The sequence below is a fragment of the Botryllus schlosseri genome, chromosome 10 (genome assembly GCF_051294905.1).
Source record: "Botryllus schlosseri isolate E-star chromosome 10, Bs_hap1, whole genome shotgun sequence".
NCBI classification, from domain to species: domain Eukaryota; kingdom Metazoa; phylum Chordata; class Ascidiacea; order Stolidobranchia; family Styelidae; genus Botryllus; species Botryllus schlosseri.
Window position 1 is genome coordinate 27566257 of NC_137245.1, and position 12543 is coordinate 27578799.

The following is a 12543-nucleotide window of genomic DNA, read 5'->3' on the forward strand; positions in this document are numbered from 1 at the left end:
TGCCGATATTTCAGACTTGGAGAGCGAATTCTACGTGGATCAGGGCCTGATCATATTGTATGTTATATTTTCGGAATCGGTGCGACAGTAGCTTTCGATCAAGACCAGATTCAGTAAATTCTGCGCTCGGGAAGATAGCTTTTGGATTGCCAGAATTCCTACAGTCGCTTACGCAAAACAAATCTCCACTCCAGCCTCAGCGAAGCGGAACGAAGCTGCAAAATCGCATTTCGTTGTCACTTCGAAGAATATTGCTGTTTCGTGTATCAGGACCAGAAACTGTGTAAAGTGACAAAAATTATTATTTTATGAATGCGAGCCAATCAATATCTCCAGAGCAGTTTGGGATGACCCGAGTCAACTTTTTCGTATGACTCGACTCACTTTGCAAAAATGACTTGACTTGGCGCTTCAGAAATGTGGATTGACTCGTGACTTGGAGCAAAAGTTACGAGTCAATTTCAAGTCATCAAGTGCAGGGTGTTGATTGAATCAGCTTGTCTTAGGCCTATGTATGTTCGGATTGTTCGCGATACGCCGGTGTCACATTTGTGAGAAAAACAAGTGATTCACTGATTGTACACAGATCCTCCCGTATTGCATCACAAATGATTTGACCGAAAATGAAACGATCACAGCTTACGTTGTAGTAATAGCTTATTCGATTGACTTGACTCGATTCAAAATGTGCAATGACTCGAAGGTAGTGACTTGATCCTAACACTGAAACTTGAAAGTTGTAAAATAGTAAGCTGAGCAGGATTGAGATCGAAGCTGAACACTGAACACAATGACTTAGACTCGAGCGTCTACACTGCGACTCGGACCTTTGAAGCCTGATTTGACTCGGTGGTGAATTGAAACTTACTCTAGTCACAAAACTATTGAAAGTAGAATTGACTTGTGGCTTGGCTAGAATCCTGTCTTATGAGCACCGGGGGGGATAACGTAGTGGTGAGCACCGACGCCATCCAAGCAGGCGGCTCGGGTTCGATTCCCGTAGGCCTAACCCCTATGATGACATCACAACCAGATTAGAAATGTAGCATGCGTTACTGAGCCGTAATAAGGTATCCGTAATATTAGATCCTACCCAACCGGAACACGATACAATTAGAACAGATCGATCAATAATTGATTTTGTTATTTGCAAAATTTAGTCAGCATTAGCTAATATCGTGTATTGCACAGTGATCACAGAATAACAATTAATAAAGTTCTACGCGCTCCTCGTTATGCTGCTATAAGCCACCTGTGAAAAAAATCATATTTTTCAAAGGAATGGATTTGTGTACATGTACATTAAGGATTTTTACCGGTAACTTCCAAAGCCGTGCCGGTGATGTACGAGCTCTCCTCGGACGCAAGGAACAAACACGCATTTGCTATTTCTGAAAATTGATATTAGTGCAGGCATCTAGTGGACTGACTGACTAGCATGGTCGATATACCGCAATGTCACCAATACAGACTTGTACAAACTACAATCTAGTTAGCTGACATTAACTTGTTTGTTCTAGTTCTAGAGAGAGAGAGAGAGTCTTAATTTTTTCATCCAAGCAGAAGTTGAGGATTTAAAAAACTGAGTAGTTCTAATGGTAGTTATGAATCTTAAAAATGCAAGTTTGTCCAATTCTGCACTAACAAGAAGCTTGCCAAGTGTCAACACATCAGTTCACGTTAAAAGCTCATAGGAATATCAGACTAACGTTCAGTTTTGTGCACCGTTATACCTTTTTATGTAAAAACCGTGCCTAGTAAAGGAATCTTCTAACATTCTCAAGAAAAGTTAACCTATGCCATGAAATATTGTCATTTCGTAGAAGAAACTGGATAACATGGAATTTAGTTGATGGTCAACTACGCAAGATATGACTTTAGCCGGTAAGGTCAGTAATAGGATATCGACATTACACGATTGATATCAAGACGTTATACTGGTCAGATGTTAACTTCCCATTAAACACAAACCTCCAGGATGCCCTTGTCTTTGCATGGGAATTGCCTTCAACACCTGTAACAAAAAGAAACAGTTCAGATAGAGAAATTGATCAGATTCAGCCAACTCATTTCAACCAGACTTGTACAAACTGCTGGAATTTCATAACGCGCAACTAGAACTTGGCACTGTACTCACTTTTCAAAACAAATGTACAAGTGTGTAATGGGAGAAGCAGGTTTGTAATGCCCCGTCTCGAGTCGCAGATTTTCGTTGACTGGACTTGACTCAAGTTTGTTTTTTTTAATTGGAAAATGACTCGACTCATTGCGCATGACTCAACCAAATCATATGACACATTCATATGCCTTATTCAATTTTCGTATATCAGAACCACTAATGGAAAAATAGGCCAGAAACTGGCTTTTATCTGTTTGAGTAAACATGTCTATACACGCATGGTCAGCATATTTTGGCATTGTGCCAAATCTCAATATCTTGAGCTAATCTACAAATTTCAAGTCGATATTCGTTATGATCGACCTCAAACTTAGCCACAATTGACCCAATTCATTTAAGAAGCAAATTGGCAGCTGACCAGCCTCAACAAAACCTACTTTTTGAAACTGCATACTAGAGTACTTCTCATCCCTTTCCTTTTTCACTTCAACGAAAATTGCTTCACGAAAATTGCTAGTTCTACTTGTATTCGAGTGGAAATTTGGCTGGCCAGCTACTTTGACCACATCTGTAAATAAGGCACCCTGCAAATACCTTTTTTATGACTTCCTCTGGTACTGCATCCGTCATTGGGGTCTTGATAAACCCCGGCAGCACTGCGTTACAACGAATGTTCTTTCTGAAAATGTCGAAGGAAAACCATAAGTAATCTTCAACTGTGCAGACTCTAAAATATACAGTAGGGTTGTTCAGAAATAGCTTTTATCCTCAAATTTTTCTGGCTATTCAATAAAGTTGTGAGGTTGTAATTGCGAGACTTGACTTGAGTCATTTTCTCAAAATACGGAAAAAGACTCGACTGGACTTAGTCATTCTGTGTATCGACTCGACTCATTGCGCACGACTCGAGACTTTGGCGGCAAAGATCGACATTTCATTGCAATTTCGAAGAGTAGTAAAGTTACATACTATTGGAATTTTGTTTATTAGTACTGGTACTAGACAAATGCGATCAGAAACTGTTAAAAGTGAGGAAAATTAGTATATATCACTAAGCAGAGTTGTAAAAAGTGACCAAAACAAGAATTTAACTCGAAACTGAACAGTCACTACAATGACTTGGACTCGTCATAACGCTATGACTCGACCCGGCCCTCTGCCCGCCGACTTGGACTTGACTCGGATCAAAACTATAAAAGCAAGATTGACTCGAGACTTGGAACCCTGGCAAAATCGAAGTTAAAAACTCGAGTCATTACAACCCCGGAAGAAATTGACCCCAGTCAAGTCAAGTCGCCGAAAAATCGCAACCCTCGAACAGACATAGGATTATCGGATTTCGTAAATTCAAAACGAGTCAAACCTCGCGAGTTCAAGCGACATTGTCTTTGTCATCCCTATAACTCCGGCTTTAGATGCTGTATAATTCGCCTGACCAATATTCCCCGTCTGTCATGAGAAATTCAGAGTAAGATACCGAAAGGCAGCAAACAGCTGCTTGCTATGCAAACTTGGAAAACTAGACAATTTGAGTCATCTGATTAGATTAAGTGGATTAACATGTCATTTATCTAATTTGTGAAACATTTCTATTCTCTCATTTTAATTCTAATCTTATTTCTGGTTTCCCTGAAAATATTACAGGAAACTGAATCGTGTGAAACGTACCAAGCGTTTTCCATTTCACACATTTTCCATTCTCGTGCTTATGAGACTGAACTCTCATTTGACATGAACGTAACTTGATTTTTGCCTCATTTCTTTTACGAATTAATATATTCCAATCTAATTTGGAAAATATTGTGTGTGTGGCTATGATTCTAATCTGATTTCGAAAAAATTTGTGGCTACAATTTCAACTCTTATCTAAGATAAAAAATTTGTATGGCTATAATTCTAGTTCTAATCTAATTCAGAAAAAAATTACTGGGCTATGATTCTATTTCTATTTGGAATAAATTTGTGCGGCTATAATTCTAATCTGATTTAAAGAAATGTGCAGCTATGATTCTAATCTAATTTAGAATAATTGTGTGGCTATAATCCTAATTCTAATCAAATTTAGAAAAATGGTGTAATTCTAATTTTAATCTAATTTAGAAATAATTATGCGACTGTAATTGTAATTCTAATCTAATAAAGAAAAAAACTGTGTGGCTATATTGAAATTCTGATCTAATTAGGCAAAGTTGAAAATTTTTCTATTTGTTCAACTGTGGCGGTATGACCTTGCCCACGATGCTGGCAATATTGACGATCGAGCCCGGTTCTTCTGCAGTGAAGGCTCGCACAAACTCCCTCGTCATCAAGAACGATCCCTGCACACAAGAGGGTCTCCTTAGAACACGCACTGGATTCGGAATGAAAAGTTTCAATTACTTTCAGATTGACGGCAATGACGTCATCGAACTGTTTCCCGCTCATTTTGGATAAAAATTGATCGCGCGTTATCCCGGCAGCGTTCACGAGAATTGTACTTTTTCCGATCTCGCCCTGTTGATGGAAAGTCTCATATCACTGGTTTTAACGTGGGCTGGGTATCTGAGTCATTCGATTCTGAGTCAAGTATTAGGCTTCTAGTCGAGTATCATTCATTGCGACATCACATCATCACATGAGTACGAATGATCCGAAAGGTTCAAATATGTACCTGCGTTGCGACCACAATGAACACCACCACATACATACATCCAGGGGCGTATTCAGGGGGGGGTAATCGGTGTCCGGTACCCCCCCGTTTTCAAGCTCGATTATCCCCCTTCCTAAATCTATTTCCATTCATCCAATATTTCTTTTTCTACTAAATCGATAATCCCCGTATTGCCGCGCAGCATCATCACGCCAGCGATCGAGCAAACATGCGTTTTTCTCGTATTGTTCTCTCGTCGACGGAAGCCCGAAAAGCGCATCGCCACATGGCTCTCTCGCCACATCTGAACGCTATTATCCAATTACAATAACACTCGCATTAGACGCCATGAAATTTCGATGCCGGGCGAGTTGGTTTTCGTGTTTAACAGTTTACTATCAACAAATGTTTAGAACGGAAGTGCGGGGCAATTAGCGAGTCCCTGATCACTACCGAACAATTCAATTAACAATTCAATACGCCGCTTATCAAGGCGGATTACGTAACTTCGGCGACGATTTTCGCAAGGCAAAATCTCTGAGTTAGACTCTGTTCTATAATGGCACAGGTTTCAGGTTGTTCAAACCTTTCTCGTCTTTTACAACTCAAGCCTTGACCGTTGACACACATCTTCTGATGGTTATGTTTAGATATTCGCGGAATTCACTTACGCATGCACGGCGCACGCACAATCGCACATGTCTGCAGACATTCGATGTCATTCAGTTCAGCAATGTCACTCTAATTACAATCGCTAATCAGCAAACACCTAACGGTATTGTCACCAAGCCATCGAGAGATTGGAGCCAACGCATGCTAGGCTCGAGAGATCGGAGCCAACGCATGCTAGGCTCGAGAAATCGGAGCCAGCGTATGCTAGGCTCGAGACGCGATAGTTGGCCACATGGCCAGCGATGATATCTTTGTACCAGGTCTGTTGCAGATGCGAATGTGTAGGCAAGCGATAATATCGTGTGCGCCAATGCAGATGCGATAGTGCAGACAGCGATGGTACAGTACGCACTTGGCCTACTGCTGATGTGATTGATCAAGCGAGTGAAACTAGGCTTGTTGGAGGCGCGATAAATCAGCCAAGAGCGTCCCGAGCGCAGGCAATGTTCAATGTAATGTTGTGATAACGAGAAGTTATAGTCTTTGCCTTGACAATTCGCAATTGTCACTTTTGCACCGCAAACGCATTTAGGAATGCATTTTGATCGCGAGCCTAAGCCTGCGCCGGGCCGCTGTTATTCACGTGACGTTTACCATCTCCACACACCAAAAATACTACACTATCTTGACAGACAGTAGATATCATATCGATTTAGAACAAAATTAATCCAGATCATGTGCAAAATCAGGCTGAACAATTGATACAAACGAAAACAGACGAATTATACATTTGCTTGTCTTTACAGTCGAGTGTTCGTATTTGAGCGCGAATCGAGAGATCTCCCGCTGTGCTGTAATATGATCGGCGCGCACATCCTCGCTTTGGTAATTAAGGTCAAGATACTTGGCTGTCTCTCTTTCCGCTGTTATCATCACTTATGCGTTATAATTAGAGCCCGACCGATTATCGGCTCGCCGATAATATCGAGTCGATATCACGCTTGGAGAGAAATATCGGTATCGGCCATTGAAGGTAAAAAAATATCGGCCTTTTTCGTGACGTCACAACATGGTGGCAGGGAGTCAGAGAAGTCGATAGAAGACGTGAGGGTGGTAAATTATAAAAATAAATGGCCAAGCTGCATATAGTGCATGCTGCATAGAGGGCAGTAGGCGTTCCTATCTGAAAAATATTGTAGATAAGTAATCACCGTTATGCCCCGCTGACTTCGTGGGAATCCCCCTGCAGTAATCAATCCATCACCAAAGACAGAGAGCAGCTGGATCCTGGATGGATAGTTGTCTGCAGAAGATTTCAATCAGTAAGAGAAATGAGAACTTCAATCATGCTGGACTGGCCCTCGTGATGATAGAGAAAAGCGTCGCGTCGAAACGTTTCTCTGAAGATAGTGCTATTGGTTCGGTACCAACAGAGCTAATTATACCAGTAATGTATGAAGTCGTCTGACACTCTGACTGAGGGCTGAGACCTGCGGGGCCACCATGATAGGAAATATGCGAGCATAGAGGGCAAGAAAATCAAGCAAAGGTGGAGTAAAGCCAATAACAGATCCGAACATTTTTGATTCCATGATGACATTGGCCAATTCTGACAAAAGAGCGTAAAATATTGATCAATTGATTGTTGAAATGCTGGTCATGGTCAAGGCCCAAGGGGGATGGGTGGAGCAGTTGCAGACATGGACAATTTGAGTTGTTTTCAACTTTCTCTTCAGCTATTTGTTGATGATGTGCTGAAGGCTCCAGGTGCTCTGCCAGAAGAATATCAATATTTGGTGAAACCATTGAAGGAAAGATCCCCTGCAAGGGAGCGGTGGAACCGAAATGAAGAAAGATTTCCAATCCTTGCTGTGCCACTAGGTACCAAGTGAAAGACTGCTCACTGTGTTTAGTACTATATACATCATTTATGAAAGACCACAGAAGTTCACTCCTTGGAGAAAGCGCCGAGAAATTGTGCTTCGTGAACTGTAATCTGCAACTGCTGGATTGGTGCTTTTGATATATTTTTATAGCCCCTAGATCATTTATTTCATGTTCAAGCATATCAATGGCTGTAAAGTTGTTGAAATAAATGCTCTGAGGTGTTAAATATGGGCCTTGAGCTAGATTCCATACACTTTGAATATCGGCTGAATATATCGAGGTTATCGGTGGAGGTACTGGATATCGGTGTTATCGGTATCGGCTCAGAAATCCAATATCGGTCGGGCTCTAGTTATAATGATATGTTTAGTTGTACTTAGTTTTGTATATGCGAATGAAGAAGTCACAAACACGAGTAAGATGATCTGACCATGGTAATATCTGCATTTGTGCTTGCATTTATCCTGATCAATCGGTTAGAACTAGGAACACCCTCTCTTAAAAACACCCCCCTTTTCTAAAGGTACCCCCCCGTTTTTGTCGGCTAGATACGCCCCTGCATACATCACAGTAAAAATGATTTGGCATTCTTTCATTGATACCTATTTCATCGCACTTTGTGACAATTCTATGGGTTGATCACGATTTCAAGGATATGTCATTCCCACTAAAGTGCGTGACTTTATGGTACATGTTTCATATGCTGCAAAACGACCAGTGGAGGTTTACAGCCTTATATAGTGAAAACCAGTATTGAAACTATAATTTTGGTTTATAAATGTAATTTCCTAGTGGCATGGAGCGTTAATTTCAGTCAATTTTAGAATTTGCCATCGTAAATATTAGATTTTTCGAATCCAAAATTTTTCAGGCGACTCTAATAACTTCGCTTCTAGAAGAAGACTGGTTGGAATTGAGCCAAATTTGTTGTGTATCGCTTTTATAGACAATTTCATGGGGTTAACGGTAAAATTTCAAATTTTATAACTGTAATAGCTCCGCATCTACAGGTTGAAATTGAGTCAAATTTCGTGTGCAGCGGTTTTTTGCCAACCTGATAGCTGAATACCAGTAGCCAGTAAAATTTGAAATAAAAGTGAATTTCGAACTAACCTCCACAGACTTGACACAAGCAACGACATCGTCTTCTGACGAAACGTCCATATGGACGAAGCAATGTCTGTTGCCATGGTGATTTGACAAAGAAGCACAAGTCTCTTTCGCCCCAATCTTGTCCCTGTCTAAAACAGCAACACTGGCCCCCTCCTGGGCAAAAAGACGACAGACAGCTCGACCAATACCACTACTGCCACCTGACGAAAGCAACAATTCTTGATTAGAAATTCTTATAAGCTCTGATGCTATCAGAATAGTGCAGATGCTCATATAATTAAAATCCAACTTATTATTATTAATCGCAGTGATTCTTAAACTGGGTGCAGTGAGATTAGAGTCGGGATGAGGGATACCAATCATACCATATTCCCAACCCTAATATCCTTCACCCGCAATTCTAGGACCACAATCCAAACCATAATGTGCCCACCCTCACCTTAATTACCGTAACTGTAACCCTAGACCCCAAGGACCCCTAATTACTCTTAAACCACTAAACCAGACACCACACCTAATGATAATGACTCTCCCGACTCACCCCCATCACAATTACCCTATCTGTAACCCTCAACAGAAAGGACCCCCACCCTAATTATCCTGATCCCAAACCCTAAACCTAATGACCCTCACCCCTAGCCCTAACCCTAACATTATTTCGATTGTCCTTATTCTGCATGTCGCGATTGACCTCATTTTGTACGTGGCTGTCTTCACAATCTATCTAAGCAAAATTCGGATCTTAATGAAATATATAGCCATATAGGAAACTTATTTTCAAGTCTATTTCTGAAATTTGAAAAAAGTTAGAGTTTTCCTTATATGCACGGACTAACCTTCACATAATGCCCCTAATCCCAACCCGAAGGACTCCATCCCTAACCTGAATATGCTACCCCCTACCCCCAACGACCCTCACCTCCAACCCTAACATTATTCTTGCTGACCTTATTTGCATTTGGTGACTGACCTTAATTTGCGTGCAATTACAGCAACGCTGTAGGATAATTTGGGATATTGTCTTGTCACTATACATATTTCATTGCACTTTGGAACACACACACACGCTGATGGATAGACTCTTACTGGCAAGGAGCGTATGTCAGCAGGTTTGTAACCAAGTCACAAGGTTCCGAATCACAAGTCAATCTCACTTTTATGGTTTTGACTCGAGTCAAGTCGAGTGATTATCAATTCACCGCAGAGTCATGTCCGAGTCCAAGTCAGTGAGTAGAGGGCCGAGTCGGAGTCATATTGTTGTGACTTGAGTTTGAGTCCAAGTCATTGGGTCTAATGTTCACTTATGATTTCAATCTGGTTCAAGCCACTATTTTCAACTTTGCTCGAGTGATATAGAATGGCTTGCAATCATATCGTAATTTTCCTCAGTTCTTTCCAACAGTTTCTTGCCATATTTTCCAAGTATCAGGACTGATAAGGCTGAAATACATGATCCCTCGGGAACGCATGCAGAATTGTCTCGTTTTCCTATTTCACTGATAGTAGTGAGATTGCGTCATCGCAATTCATCGCGACGCGACATTGACCTCTCAGCGAATGGGCCCTTGACTTGAACTTTGGAAAGAACGAAAACTTATCTGACTGCGAGATTTTCCTGACAGTGATATTAGATTAGAAGAAATACCAATAATGTGGTGACTTTACTAGGCTATACTTCAAAGGTAAAATGAAATGTCAGTCTCAGTCTCGAGTCATGCAAAATGACTCGATTACAAGTAGTGTGAATACACAAATTGACTCGAGCGAGTCTAGTCATTTTACGCACTTGAAAGACTCGAGTGAAGTCGAGAAACCAAAAAATTGTGACTCTAGTCGGACTAGAGTCATTGCAACCCTGAATTTCAGTACCCGAAAAAAATCCTAGCTCGAGTCATTGAGCCAAGCCCTATAGTCATCATTTGACCGTGAGTCACGGTCCGTGACCATTCGGACAGTAGGAGAGTGCCAGTATAGAGCCACTACCCTACTGCGGAATCTACGTTTTTCCTAATATAAAAGGTGAGCGGCGATGATTCTCCAAGTTGAAGCACGGTAATTCATCATCATCATTGGTTTATTAGCAATTTTATCAGTTCAATACACCTCAATACACCACATAAATATAGAATTATGAGCACAGGACGCGGATTCCATACACGAGTTACTACAGCTGCAGTCAATAGTATCCATTGCTTTGACTAACCTGTAATCACAGCAACTTTTCCGGCCAGTCTACCAGTGAAAGACATTGCACCAAAGCTTACCAGACCGCCCTTGGTGAAGTTATCACACAAAATTCTATCAATCACATAAATTTAAGGATACCTGCTAAATCAAGCATGTCGCAACATAAACGGTGGTATCATCATAATGATGGAACAATAGCGTATCATCCGGATTTGGACACTGACAAATGATATAATGTAGATACAACTCTCTCCATACCAAATTTTATGTAGATCCGTCGCCAAAAACGTGTCCAAAATAGATAACTATGAATTAGAGCTTGTAATATTTCAAACAAATACGCGAGAAGCTCTAATGTTACAGTCCATCCTCAAGATTACCGGACCACGACTGACCTATCGATCTCGCTTCCCATGACATGCCGCCCTATTTCTTGTCGCATTCTTTTTCTATACTATCTTCTTTACCTTCATTCAGTGTGCATGCCTCCTCTTTACATCGCCTAGGCCAAGGTGGGTGTCAGATTCCATAGACTACTCCTTGTCACTTCGACATCTTCCTGTCTTTTCATTGTATCGCATTTTTGTGGTGTATTGAACTGATAAAATTGCTAATAAACCAATGATGATGATGATGATGAGCGCAGTTCCAGCAACAAACATTTGTGATAAATGTCTACGATATCCCTAGACCAGTGGTTCTCAACCTTTTTTTTGACACGCCCCCCTTTTTGATAGTGGAAAATTTCACGCCCCCCTTATCGTCATATCACAAAATCCAACTGACACGCTAGCAACCCCAACAGATTGTTTGGTGGTATGGTCGGTTATGAATGTTGATGAGAGAATAAAAAATATGATATTGGGTCTATATAGAGAGAAACACGCCTGCATTGGAGGTAAATCGCGCTGAGCGCGAAAAAAATTTTCAGGTGACCGTTTCTTCGCGCCCCCCTTCAGGTGTTTCACGCCCCCCCTAAGGGGGCGCGCCCCCCAGGTTGAGAACCCCTGCGGCCTAGACGAAGCTTGTATAGCTTCTTATTCGTGCCAAATATTATAGCCATAGCAAATGTCTGTCAGCTCCAAAACATCGACCATTTACAGAAAAAATTACGACATTTTGGCGAATCGCGTGTATGAGAATCGCTGGTGACTTATAGGTGTGGCGGTAATTCGTATTGAAAACCCGTGGTGGTGATTCGTACTTTCAAAGCCCCCCTATCGCTCGCACGGTGCCATTATTGCTAATAAACCAATGATGATGATTATAGATAACTAACCTACGGATAGATGCGCATCACGTGATTCACGGTCGAGTGATGCTACTGTCGCAGATTGGTCGTCGCTTCATAGCATAAAACGGCGACGTAATTCTCTATATTACACGAAGTTCAATTATTCTCTCTAACGTGGCTATTCATTTTTTTCGGTAACAGAATTGGACTTCAGATTTTGAAACATTTTTGTATCTGGATGGTGTTGGATTGTGAATTCGAAAAATATTTTAGGGTCAAGACGGACTTGGATTGAATTGGAAAATTTCAAATATCACAGTTCGCTCATCCCTGACGTATAGTACACGTCGTACACACATACGTACAGTACCGCGTTAGAGCGGGTGTTTCGGAAGTCGAGTTGTAAAAATGGCCTACTTTTTAGTCAACACAACAGCATTTCCTGTAAAGATTTTCAAATTACCCGTTTTATAGTCCGATATTATATATTTTGTGATCTGTAAAATGTGTCTTCTTTTCAGAATCGCACAGTTCGAATTTAGATATGTACGGATCATGGTTTTTCGGGATCCGGATCTGATTCGGTTTGATAAAACATAAACCAGATCCAATGCGGATCCTGTTTCCGTCTTGAATGTTTAAATCCGGATCCAAAAAATAAATCCTGTAGAAGAATTAGCAAGCATCTATTACAACTGTCGTTAACAAAAGGTGGTCATTAACAAAAGTACTCAGGTATGTTTTACCTACTTGCGCCCAATT

The 12543-nt window shown here is 41.0% G+C and overlaps 1 protein-coding gene across 1 annotated transcript; it reads right to left on the minus strand.

Moving 5' to 3' along the window:
* Window positions 1–1123: 1123 nt before the first annotated feature.
* LOC145448139 ((3R)-3-hydroxyacyl-CoA dehydrogenase-like) lies at window positions 1124–10714 on the minus strand. The gene is made up of 9 exons (XM_080326465.1): window positions 10564–10714; window positions 8361–8560; window positions 4499–4612; window positions 4348–4437; window positions 3483–3568; window positions 2714–2798; window positions 1972–2014; window positions 1317–1391; window positions 1124–1252 (listed from the first exon to the last, which is right to left on the minus strand). Exons 1-9 carry the CDS (start codon window positions 10607–10609, stop codon window positions 1242–1244), a joined length of 750 nt encoding a protein of 249 aa, XP_080182591.1. The 5' UTR covers window positions 10610–10714; the 3' UTR covers window positions 1124–1241.
* Between the last annotated feature and the right edge of the window lie 1829 nt (window positions 10715–12543).